This window comes from Echinops telfairi, unplaced genomic scaffold (assembly GCF_000313985.2).
Source record: "Echinops telfairi isolate 266 unplaced genomic scaffold, ASM31398v2 ScPeMD7_22;HRSCAF=79, whole genome shotgun sequence".
Classification (NCBI taxonomy): domain Eukaryota; kingdom Metazoa; phylum Chordata; class Mammalia; order Afrosoricida; family Tenrecidae; genus Echinops; species Echinops telfairi.
Window position 1 is genome coordinate 1,836,025 of NW_022103919.1, and position 12,643 is coordinate 1,848,667.

Genomic DNA, 12,643 nt, shown 5'->3' on the forward strand with positions numbered 1-12,643 from the left:
TAGTTCTGTCCTTTATTTCCTTTTACTTTCCTCAAGGGTAATATCGATAAATTTTTTTGATGAGTACAAGCCACAAAACTTACTATGAGGCAGTTTGAAGAAAATTGAAGACTGTGTTGGTCATTGGTGAGAAAAAGGCCAGCACAGAAATATGATTTTTTTTGTTTTATATCACAGCATTGTACCTCCTCTCTCTTTGAAGGTATCAGGGCTGTCCTATGAGGATGCCATTGGGAAACTTGACCTCATGTACCTTACAGCCCTGCTTTTGCTGCTTCACACTTCCCTTTTGTTCCTCAAACCAAACCTAAACAAAACCATTGAAAAGGAATATAAATGGAGGCCCCGGAGCATGGCAGACTGCGGTTTCGACATGGTGTGATGCTCTTGGGAAGGGTGAGGGGGATGGAAGCAGTGCCTGCACAAGGATACAGACCTAGATGAACATGAAGAGAAACCACAGCTTCACATGCTGATATTTTTACTTAATGAAGGTTTCTAAGATTTTGTAGCAATGCTTTTTTTACTTACCCCTGTGAGTCAGAACTGACTTGACGGCAGTGACAGTTTTATGCTAATACAGGTTTAAATGAAGTTGCTGTTTTGTCTTCATCGTAACTGCCCCTTAGAGTAAGCACTCACTTGTCAACAGCAAGCTTATGGGTGGCTAAGTTGAATGATGCTGCTCAAAACTCCTTACATCTGTATTAAAGCAAGTTTTGATTAGACAAGGCCCCTTGTATTGAATATGTGTGCATGGAGGAGGTGCAGTGGGATGTTACTGAAAGTTACAAAACGAGAATTCCCTTCCTGTGTGAGAGAACAAGAGCAATTGAACATTGAGAAAACATCCCAGCCCAGTCCAGATCAAGTCCTTAAGCCCGGCATTACCCCAGATCAAGTCCTTAAGTCCGGTATTAGACCATATGTCTGATACCAATCTATAAAGTCCTCCTCAGACTCACGCAACACATGCAATGATGCTGGATGCAGCAGATCTCAGGCTAGTGGGTGGAAAGTCTTGTGGGTCCAGTGTCAGTATAAGGATCTAAGCACTGGCATTGGTCTCCACGTGGCTCCTTCAACTCTAGGGCTCTAGCGTAGCTCCATGTGTCTTGTCATCAGGAATATGAAGCAGAGAGTGAGTGTCACACCTCCAGGGAGGAAGATAGGAGTTCCCAGAATCCTCAGGAGAAGGCCATGGCCACACAGAGGCCTCATTTATGACCTGATTGACAGGCTAGACTCCACCCCTTTGCAAGTTGACAGGAGATTATGTAACTGCCACACTTCCTAAGGAATTGGCTCTCTTTAATAACTAAAGGAATGGGACTTGTGTTCCCATCTATAATTTATACTCTTCTAGAGTGAACCTTCTTACATGTCTGGTCTGTGTGATTATATATGTGCATAAATGAATACGTGTATATGTGTATGGTTATATATAAACATATCTACAATATACATATGTGGGTATAAATCTATACTCTCTATATAAGTATGTAGGTGTGTGTGTCTGATAAAAGGTAGCTACTTAATAAGTATATGTTGAATGAATGAATGGATACGTGCTAAGTGTATTTTGGTGACTGGCTAACACATTCACAGATATGCTACTGTTGTTAAGTGCCGCTGCGTTGGTTCCAATTTATAGTGACCCTGTGTGCAGCCAAAGGAAATCCTGTCTGGGCTTGTGTCATCTCCACAGTCATCATTGTTTGAACACATCGTCTTAGCCACTGTGTCAGTCTATCTTGTAGAGGGTCTTCCTCTTTTTCAGCGATCCTCTACTTTTCCAAGGACGATGTCCTTCTCCAGGGGCTGTCCTTCTTGATAGCATGTCCATAGTATGTGAGACAAAGCCTCCCCATCCTTGCTTGTAAGGCGCATTCCCATTGTACGTCTTCCCAGGTGTAGTTGTTTTTCTTCTCACAGTGCATGCTACTGTGTTTAGTGTTCTCCACAGCACCAAATCCAGGGACGTCAGTTCTTCTTGGCCTTCCTTATTCATTGTCAAGCTTTCGAATACCCACGAAGCGATTGAAAAATACCATGGCCTGAGTCAGGTGCACCTTACTTCTCAAAACAGTACCTTTGTTTTGTGAACACTTTACAGAGGTCGTTTACGGGAGGTTTGCCCAACACAGTATATTGTGTGATTCCTGGGCAGCTGCTTCCGTAGGCATCGATTGTGGATCCAAGTAAAATGCTTAACACAATGTTATTTATTGAATTGCTTCTCGGCCTTTTGGCTAAGATCAAGTGTAGTATCTGTTCTTATCAGTTTAATATCTGATACGTCCTCTATCTGAGGACAATATATTAAATGGATTTTTGGAGCAGGGAGATGGAACAGGAGCTTGCTCCGTCCACTCCACACATCAACCTGATATTACAGTACTTCCAGAAATGGTGCACCAAAACAAACAAACGAACAAACAAAACAATGTTATTTATTGGTCTGGTTGTAAGGATTTGCATATGTACACTCTATTATTTAGTGCTTACGATATGTCAGGCTTTTTTTTTCTTGCATGCTCCATAGGCAGCATTTCATTTAATCTGATAATAACCCCATGAGCATGTACTACTGTTTTATGTCCCTACCCCCTATTTTATAGATGAGGAAACAAAACCATAGAGAGCTAAATGAATAGGCCCCAGTGACATGGCACATCTGAGGCTGGTGGAGATTTGAAGCCACACTTTTCTGACTTTCCAGATGGTGTCTCTAATCACACACTGTCCCTAAAGACAATCAGCCCCAGACTGTAAGTAGCGTGCTTCCTGAAAGGTGGGTCCCAAAGCGTAGGATGATTTATAAACCATCTTCTACTCAGGCCAGTGTATGAAGACGGGAAGGTAAAGGCATTCAGCTTGGTCTTTTATTTCTTTTCAAAAGTTTTCTCTGAGGAAAGGGAAAAATGGCCTATCTCCTGTGAAAATTTTATTTTTGATAAATCATATGCAGGCATACCATGTTTATTGTTAATTCCTTTATTAAACTTTGTAGGCTGTGTGTGTGTCTTTTTATTGTGAATGAGGTGAAGGGTTTTTTTTTTAATAATCATTTTATTGAGGGTTCTTACAGCTCTTATAACAATCCATACATCAATTGTATCAAACTCATTTGTGCATATGTTGCTGTCATCATTTTCAAAACATTTTCTTTCTGCTTGAGCCCTTGATATCAGCTCCTCTTTTTCCCTCCCTCCCCCACTCTTCCACCCTCATGGAACCCTGATACATTACAAATTATTAATTTCATATCTTACATTGTTCACTGTCTCCCTTCGCCCATGTTTCTGTTGTTTGTCCCTTGGGGGGTGGGTTATACGTCAATCCTTGTAGACTGTTCCCTGTTTCTCCCTCTTCTCCCCACTCCCCTCCCCTCCCCCCCACCATGGTATCACTACTCACATTACTGTTCCTGAGGGGTTTATCTGTCCTGGATTCTGTATGTCAAGAGCTCTTATGTGTACCATTGTATATGTCCTGGTCTAGCCGGATATGTTAGGTAGAACTTTGGTCTTGATAGTGGGGGACAGGAAGCTTTAAAGAACTAGAGGAATGTTGTATGTTCTGTTGGTGCTATGCTGCACCCTGGCTGACTCGTTCCTTCCTTATGACCCTTCTGTGAGGGAATGCCCAGTTGTCAACAGATGGGCTTTGGGTCTCTTCTCTGACTTCCATCCTTTGCATCAATATATTTGTTTGTTTGGGGTCTTCTGATGCCTGTTACCTGATCCCATCGACACCTCGTGATCACACAGGCTGATGTGCTTCTTCCATGTGGACTTGTTGCTTCTCTGCTAGATGGCCGCTTGTTTAACTTCAAGGCTTTAAGACCTCAGCTACTTTATCTTTAAGCCTTTAAGACCTCAGATACTTTATCTTTTAATAGTTGGGCACCATCAGCTTTCTTCATCACATTTGTCTATGCATCCATTTCGGGTTTAGTGATCATGCCGGGAAGGTGAGCACCACAGAATGCCAGGTTTTTAGAACAAAGTGTTCTTGCGTTGAGGGAGGACTTGAGTAGAGACCCAATGCCCATCTGCTGCCTTAATACTTAACATTTAAATATACGTACATAGACCTATATCCTTATTAATATATTTATATATTTACAAATGTGCATGCCTATATTTGTGCCTCTATACATGTCTTTAGCCTCCTAGTTCTTTTCTCTCTTTCTTTTTACTTTCCACCTGTCCCACTATCGTGGCCAACCTTATTCAGCTCATAGTGCTTTCTCTCGGAGAGGTGTAGGTTTATGGAGCAGCCCACCGTTTTACAATCAGCAGTTATGCACATTTTGTTTCTTCTCACCAGTGCAGCCCCTCAATGTGCCTTCACTTATCCCTCTTCCTCCCTGTGGTTTTTGCGTCCATCCCTCTTCCTTTCCTAGCCCTCTGTACTTTGCCCTTGGAAAAATGCTGCCCTTTGTTATTAAATGGTTGATTATTCCAACACAGACCTGCAAAACTTTTAAATAGCTTTCCTGAGCTACACTAGGCCTCTTGCATCAACATCTTCTAGTTGCCTTGTAGCCCTTCATTTTATATAACCCATAGTGCAATGCTGGGAAATGGGATTTAATATAGCCCTCTTACAGGTGGTGATTGAGAGTAAAATGAAACCATTTGCCTGAGGCCAGATAGCAACTGGTGTGGAGGCAACCTTCTGACCAGCCTTGTCTAACTTCAGAGCTCTTAGCCACTATGCGAGGGGGCACCCCCCTAAAAACATGGAAAAAGCTCCACTGGGCATTTTTCCTGTTGGGTAAGCATGGAGCACCTTGCTCTGAGTAAGTGCACCCAGTGGTGCCCCCTGGGAAGGTTCTCTCTGGTCACAGTGAATTTTTTCATAAAAGCAGTTTCACTGAACCTCGTTTTTTGTGATGGCCAACGTAGGAGAACAGTGTGCAGTGCTGAAATTTTGTTTCCTGCTTGGACAGTGGTTCTCAGCCTTCCCAATGCCGTGACCCTTTCATACAGTTCCTCATGTTGTGGTCACTCCCAACCATAACATTATTTTTGTTGCTACTTCATCACTGTCATTTTGCTACTGTTATGAATCAGGTGACTCCTGTGAAAGGGTCGTTCAACCCCCAAAGGGGTCGAGACCCACAGGTTGAGAACTGCTGTGCTTGGGAAAAATGCCACAGAAACTGTTGTGATGTTGAACAGGGCTTACAAGGATAGCACTATGGGACAAGGACAGTGCTATTACAAAAAATTAGGTATACAAGTGGTTTTCTCATTTAAAAAAAGGTGAAATGTTGATTGATGACAAATCTCGTTCTGGACTTTAACTTCCCGAACGGATGAAAATGTCAACAACATCCATGTGCCTGTGCTTGAAGACTGCCGACGGACCATTGACGAGATGGGGAAGTCATCTGGAGTATCTTGGAGCTCAGTGAATTTTAAAGGAGGATTTGGCCATGAGAAGGATGAGTGTGAGATTTGTGCTGTGGGTTCTGACTGACCAGCAAAAAGAGCGTTGACTGGAGCCATGCTGGGCTTTGAAAGAACAGTTCCAGAGTGACCCAGGTGTTTTTTCCAAGGTCAGAAGACATGATGCTAATCTTAGGACTCTAAAAGCAAACATCAGTCAAGCCAGTGGAAGATGCCATTGTCACCTTGCCCAAAAGTTCCTCAAGTGAAATCAAAGATCAAGACAATGCTTATTTGTTTTTATGATGTAGGGGGGATAGTGGATTTGTAGTTCATTCTACCAGGTCAGACTGTTAATCAAGCTTTCTATTTAGAGGTTCTGAAAAGATTGCATAATGGTGTGCGACAAAAAAGGCCTGATTTGTGGCAAATGGAGGACTGTTTTTGCCACCACGACAATGCTCCTGCTACCACGGCCGTCTCAGTGCACCAGTTTTCAGCAAAGAGCAGCATGTCTCTCTTGTCCACATACCTTACTCACCTGACTCCACTCCGTGTGACTTCTTTTTGTTTCTGCAAATGAAGAGGGACATGAAAGGACAGCGATTTGATGACAAAGAAAGGGTGAAGGAAAAAAAAGAGAGAGGTGCTGCCAAGCCATCTAAATAGATGAGTTTGAAAAATGTTTTCAAGAATGGAAGCACAGGGAGGGAGGGGGCAAAAATGAGGAGCTGATGCCAGGGGAAGTGGAGAGCAAATGTTTTGAGAATGATGAGGGCAATGAATGTGCAAATGTGCTTTACACAATTGATGTATGTATGGGTTGTGATAAGAGTTGTATAAGCCCTAATAAAATGATTTCAAAACAAAACAAAACAATACAAGAATGGAAGCACAAATTTGACAAATGTATTAAGTGTAATGGAGAGTACTTTGAGGATGATAAGGTTGTTTTGTAAAAATATTTGAATACATAGCTTTGGGGGGGAAATTCCGGTTTTGTTGGGGTACCCCCTCACATGTACCGCATAAGCCTACTTATAGTGAACTCATTTGTAAAACCTGTAAATGACACAGGCCGACTGAAATATCCAGGTTTAAGTCCTGGCTCATCATTTTAACCTCACAGTCTCAGTTGTTGACTATTGGTTTCCCCTTCCTGGCTTAAAAGCACACCCATTTCCAGTAAGATTGCAAAAATTTTCCAGATATAGACTTTTTGGAAAGAGTGAAATAAAGAGGAATTAATAAAAGCATATTCTGTAAATCCCAGCCCCAAATGTTGAGGTTAATGGAAACCACAAACTCCCTCTGCATGAGTGAGAGGAACACAGCCGTTGATGCACAGGGCACAGTGTCTGGGCGGCAAGCACCATTGGTTCACAGAAGTAGAGTTGATCAAGTGAGAAAAAGTGAAGAGAAGGTATGGTCAGCATTGCTGGGATCCTGACCGTGTTGGGTTTCTTGAAACCAGCCTCATTCGGGAAACTTTACCTTGCTTTTTTATGGCAAAGCCATTCTTACATGCGGTATTTACAATGTCCTTAACACAAAAACTGTACTAAATAGGACTTCCAGGCCAGTTTCTAAAGCCAACTGATTTCCTCTCACCTCATCTCCCAGCAGGCTTTGAATTCCAAACTGCCCGTACATAAAATGCACCACATGTGTTTTTACATTTTACAATAATTTCTAATACTGACTTCAAGTAGAGAAGAAAAGGTGAACCCAGGTAATGTTTTAAAAACAATGTATAAAAATTGACCTTAGAATTAAAAAACAAACAAAACAAAAACAAAAAACATAATGTAACACATTATCTTTTCAGACCTTCTAAGATACCAAGGCCTATTCAAGGAAGGCCTATACCAAGGAAGAGTGGTAACATTCCCCCCACTACCTAGCCACCCCCTCCCCCCAAAACCCCCCCAAAAAACCCCACCAGCTGGAAATGTAAGGGTTGCAGTGATTGGAAGTATGCATTTCACAATCAGATAAATAAACAGCTAGGCTCAAATTCTGGCTATTGTGTGTGTGTGTGTGTACTACATTGCCTCTATTTCATTATTAGTAAAATAGGAGTAATAATGGTGGGCCCTCCAAGAATTTGTTATGAGAATTACCGTATATACGTGTGTATAGATAGAGTTTTTCAGCACTTGTTTTATGCAGTTTTTGTGGTAAAAATTCGGGTCAGTTTATACTCGAGCATATACGGGAAGTGAGATGTTGCATGTAAAGTGCTCAGCGCTGGGATCAAGTATCAGACTGTATCGTACAATTCTGTCCCTCTCGAATCCTCAGTTCTGAGGTGTATGAGTCAGTGAGACTAAGCCAGACCTTTCAGTTGGTGCCCTGTCCCCCTGTCCCCCACAGGGCAGCAGCAGCTCAGACTCTCTGGAGGGCCAGAGCTGCGACTATGCCAGCAAGAGCTATGATGCCGTTGTCTTCGATGTCTTGAAAGTGACTCCCGAGGAGTTTGCCGTAAGTATGGACATCACCACGCCAGGGAGCTGGAGGGGGGTCACTGTAAAGGGCTCCTTGTTCAGGTAACAAACTACCCAGATGCCCAGAGAAGCAAGCCTGGTACATCATTGAGAAATACCATGCAGCACTTCACCGCTCCTCACCTTGGGGAACGTGCACAGTGTGAGTACTTAGTGAAAGGCGTGGGTCACAGCACACATTGTAGAGAACATGGCGTTTGTAAGAAGATGTATAACACATATTTGGGTAAAGAGGTCTAGAGTTGATATTTTACATATTCATAAATATATAGCTGAATACATTATTTACTGTTATTTCTGATTGTGGAATCCCAGGTAATTGCAGTTTATTGTTTCGTCTTTTTGTTTACTTGAACTTTCTACATTTGTGCAATGGCCATTCTCTGTCACGGTAAACAGTGGGTACTTCTTTAAAATGCTAGATTCGGAAGGAATCGTGTTTTCTCTGCAGCCAGGGTGCTGCTGTGGCTCTGGCCACCTGACTGCTCGCGTGGCGGACTGTTTTGCAGGAGGTTGCACTTTGAGGGATGCTGTCAGCAGATGCTGCTGAGGCTGCAGTGGCTCAGCAATCCAGTGCACAGCCGAGGGAAACACTGCTCGGTCTTGCCATCCTCACCATCGTTGCTACACTCACGCCCATCGCTGCAGCCGTTTTTACTGACCCCCCTACCACGCCCGAGGGCTTTCCAACCTGAGGAGCACATCTTCTGGCATTATGTGAGACACTATTCATTCCACTGTTATTCATAAGATTTTCAGTGACTTCTTTCAGAAGTTATTAGCCATTTCCTTCTTCCTAGTCCATCTTAGTTTGGAAGCTCTGCTAAAACCTGTCCACCAATGGATGACCCTATTGGTATTTGAAATAAGGGAATACAGGTATATTGGCTACAAGGTGACCTTGGCCTTCCTTCCCAGAGTCTTGGAACTCCTCTCCCAAACTGTGGAAGTGTTTTCTACCCATGCCCACATCTTCCCGGCCATCCTGCATGCAAGAGGGTTTTAGTCATCCAGGGTGCCTTGGGAGTTAGCTGAGCCCCATCTTGTTGCCTTGCATCATTGGCTCCCACACTGAGCCTGTCGCTTGCATCATCTCCTTCAGTGCACATGAGGGATCCTTTAAAAAACCTACTCAAAACCCTCCACTGGCTCTAGAATGAGATCCAGAGTTTATCCTGAAGCCTCCAAGGCCCTCCATGGTTTGGTCAAACCTTCTCTTGTGTCTCCATTTTACTCTCCAGCTACACTGGCTGCCTTCTTCTTTCCCAGGCCCGCTGAGCATCCTTTTACCTCAGGGACCTTAAACCTATTCTTGCTTCAGTTTTAATGACTCTCAAGATGTCTGTTCAGTTCCTGATCAAATATCAATCCAAAGAGAAGATTTTCATCAACCTAAAATAGCGTCTCCATCATTACCTGTCCACTTTCTTTGCTTTGTTTCTCCTCATGACTTTTATTACTACCTAACATTCTATGTGTAATAATTTGAAAAAATGTATCTCCTCCCTAGAGGACAGAAAATTCATTTGATTTGTTCATAGCTCTTTCCCAGTGCCAAGAATAGTGTCTGGCTCATATTAGATGCTTAATAAATTTGTGTTGACTAAGTGAATTCAGTTCTTAAAACAACTCAATCAGGACGAGTATCAGTTACCAAATTTCTGATAAGAAAACTAAGATCTGAGAGATTGCTTTACTTACACAGATCATATAGTTACATATTAGAAGAGCCAGGTCTAGAAACCATTACCCAGTACTGGGAGGTAATAATAAGAACAGCTCTCATTTTTGAGTACTTAGTATGTCTAGGTCTTGTGCTGAGCATTTTACATGTATGGTCTAGTTTACTTTCTATAACAGCCTTATAAATTAAGTATTATTATTACTTGGTTTTACTGAAGAACAAGTTAGTGCTCAGAGAGAACCATTACTCATTTATGCAATAGCTGTTTGGCACTGTAGATCAGTGCTATCCAATAAAAATATAACCCCAGCCACATATTTAATTTTAAAATGTCTACTTACCACATTATAAAAAGGTGAAATGACTTTTAATAATTCTATTTATCTCGGAGCTTATCTAAAAGTACGATTTCAATATGAAGTCAACATAAAATTATTAACGAGATAGTTTACACTTATAACACTATTATTGTTAAATGCTGCCAACAGAATTCTGACTCATAGCAACTTAGTGCACAGCAGGATGAGACACTGCCTGCTTCTACACTGTTCTCAAAATTGCCGTTGTATTTGAACCCTTTGTTGTAAGCCGCTGTGTCAGCCCTCTCACTGGAAGCCTTCCTCTTTTTCGCTGACCCTCCCCTTTTCCAAGCCTGATGTCTTCTCTAGGGCCTGGTACCTCTGGTAACAGGCTCAAAGCACACAAGACAAAGTCTCAGCACCCTTCCTCTCAGGAGCGTTCTCTTTGTACTTCTTACAAAATAAACAGAAAAGTGGGTGAAGGGAGACATTGGACAGTGTAAGCTATGACAAAATAGTGATTTATAAATTATCAAGGGTTCATGAGGAAGGGGAGAGCGGGGAGGGAGGGGGAAAAATGAGGAGCTGATTCCAGGGGCTTACGTGGAGAGCAAATGTTTTGAGAATGACGAGGGTAAATAATGTACAAATGTGCTTTATACAATTGATGAATGTATGTATGGATTGTGTTAAGAGTCATATGAGCCCTCAATAAAATTATTTTTTAAAAATGTGTTTGTTTCCTGACAGTGCATGGTATATTCGGCATTCTTCACTAACACCACAACTGAAATGCATCCATTCCTTTCAGGCCTTCTTTATGTATTGTCCAGCTCTCACACGCATATGAGAAGATTGAAATACCATGGCGTGGATCAGACACTCCTTAGTCCTCCAAGTGAAATCTTTGCTTTTGAAATCTTCACAGAGGTTGGTTGCCGGAGATTTGCCCAATGCAATATGCTGTTTGACTCCTGGATTGCTGCTTCCATGGGTATTGATTGTATATCTAAGTAAACGGAATTGGCAACTTCCGTCTTTTTTTTCATGTATTATGATGTCGCTTATTGGTCATTGTGAGGATTTTTGTCTTCTTTATGTTGAAGTATAATACATGCTGAAGGCTGTAGTCTTTGATCCTGATCAGAATGTACTTCAGTTCCTCTTCACTTTCAGCAAGCAAGATTGTATCCTTTGTCTATTGCATGCTGCTAATGGATCTTCTCCAGTCCTGATGCTGGGTACCGTACTTGTTGATATAGCCCAGCTTCTTGGATGATTTGTTCAGCATTCAGATTGAATAAGTATGGTGATGTATACCTTTCCTGATTTTAAACCAGGAATTATGCCCTTGGTTCTATTTAAACAACTGCTTCTTTGTCTATATACAGGTCCCACATGAGCTCATTTAAGTGTCCTGGAATTCCCATTCTTTGCAGTCTTCTCCATAGTTTGTTATGATCCACGGTTGAATGCTTCTGCATAGTCCATAAATCACAGATAATCTCTTTATGGCATTGTCTGCTTTTAGCCAAGGTCCATCTGTCATCACCAATACTATCCCTAGTTCCATGTCCTCTTTTGAATCCTGCTAGACTTTCTGACAGGTTCCTGTTGATGGGCTGCTGTTAGCATTTTTAAATTATCTTCAAAATTTTACTGATGTGTGATTTTAATGATTTTGTTTGATAATTTTTGCATTCTATTGGATTGCCTTTATTTGGAGGCATCATGAATATGAATCTTTCCAGTTGATTAGCCAGATAGCTGACTCCCAGATTTCTTGTGTCCTGGACTAGGGAGTGCTTCCAGTGGTGCATCTGTTTGTTGGAAACAGCTCAATTGCTGTTTCATCAATGCCTGGAGCCTAGCTTTTCACCAGTGCCTTCAGTACAGTTTGGACTTCTTTCTTTTAAAAAATCATTTTATTGGGGACTCGTACAACTCTTATCACAATCCATACCTACATCCATTGTGTCAAGCACATTTGTACGTTTGTTGCCATCATCATTCTCAAAACATTTGCTTTCTACTTGAGCCCTTGTTATCAGCTCCTTATTTTTTCCCCTCCCTCCTCGCTCCCCTCTCCCTCATGAACCCTTGATAATTTATAAATTATTATTATTTTGTCATATCTTAAACACTGTCTGACATCTCTTTTCACCCACCTTTCTGTTGTCTGTCGCCCAGGGAGGGGAAGGTTATATGTAGATCCTTGTAATCGGATCCCCCTTTCTACCTCACCCTCCCTTCACCCTCCTGGTATCGCCACTCTCAGCACTGGTCCTGAAGTGATCATCTGTCCTGGATTCCCTGTGTTTCCAGTTCCTATCTGTACCAGTGTACATCCTCTGGTCTAGCTGGCTTTGTAAGGTAGAATTGGAATCATGATAATTGTGGGGGGAGGTGAGAAAGGAAGCATTTAAGAACTAGAGGAAAGTTGTATGTCTCATCATTGCTACACTGCACCCTGACTGGCTCGTCTCCTCCCTGCGAACTTCTCTAAGGGGATGTTCAGTTGCCTACAGATAGGCTTTGGGTTCTCCAATCTGCATCCCCCTCATTCACAATTTTTTGTTCTTTGATGCCTCATACCTGATCCCATCGACACCTCTTGATCAAACAGGCTGGCATGCTTCTGAACTGTTGTGGGCTCTGTTGCTTCTGAACTAGATGGCAGCTTGTTTACCTTCAAGCCTTAAAGACCCCAGATGCTATATCTTTTGATAGCCGGGCACCATCAGCTTTCTT

The 12,643-nt window shown here is 42.1% G+C and overlaps 1 protein-coding gene and 1 non-coding gene across 2 annotated transcripts in view; both read left to right on the forward strand.

The window, feature by feature from the left end:
* Positions 1-12,643, forward strand: part of RALGPS1 (Ral GEF with PH domain and SH3 binding motif 1) — a 353,981-nt gene that overhangs the window by 50,981 nt on the left and 290,357 nt on the right. Inside the window, exon 3 of the mRNA XM_045288509.1 lies at positions 7,779-7,886. Within this exon, the coding sequence (XP_045144444.1) occupies positions 7,779-7,886 (108 nt within the window). The remainder of the gene's footprint in view (positions 1-7,778; positions 7,887-12,643) is intronic.
* LOC115869159 lies at positions 2,233-2,423 on the forward strand. Its single transcript, XR_004046025.1, has one exon. It is a non-coding gene; the product is annotated as a U2 spliceosomal RNA (small nuclear RNA).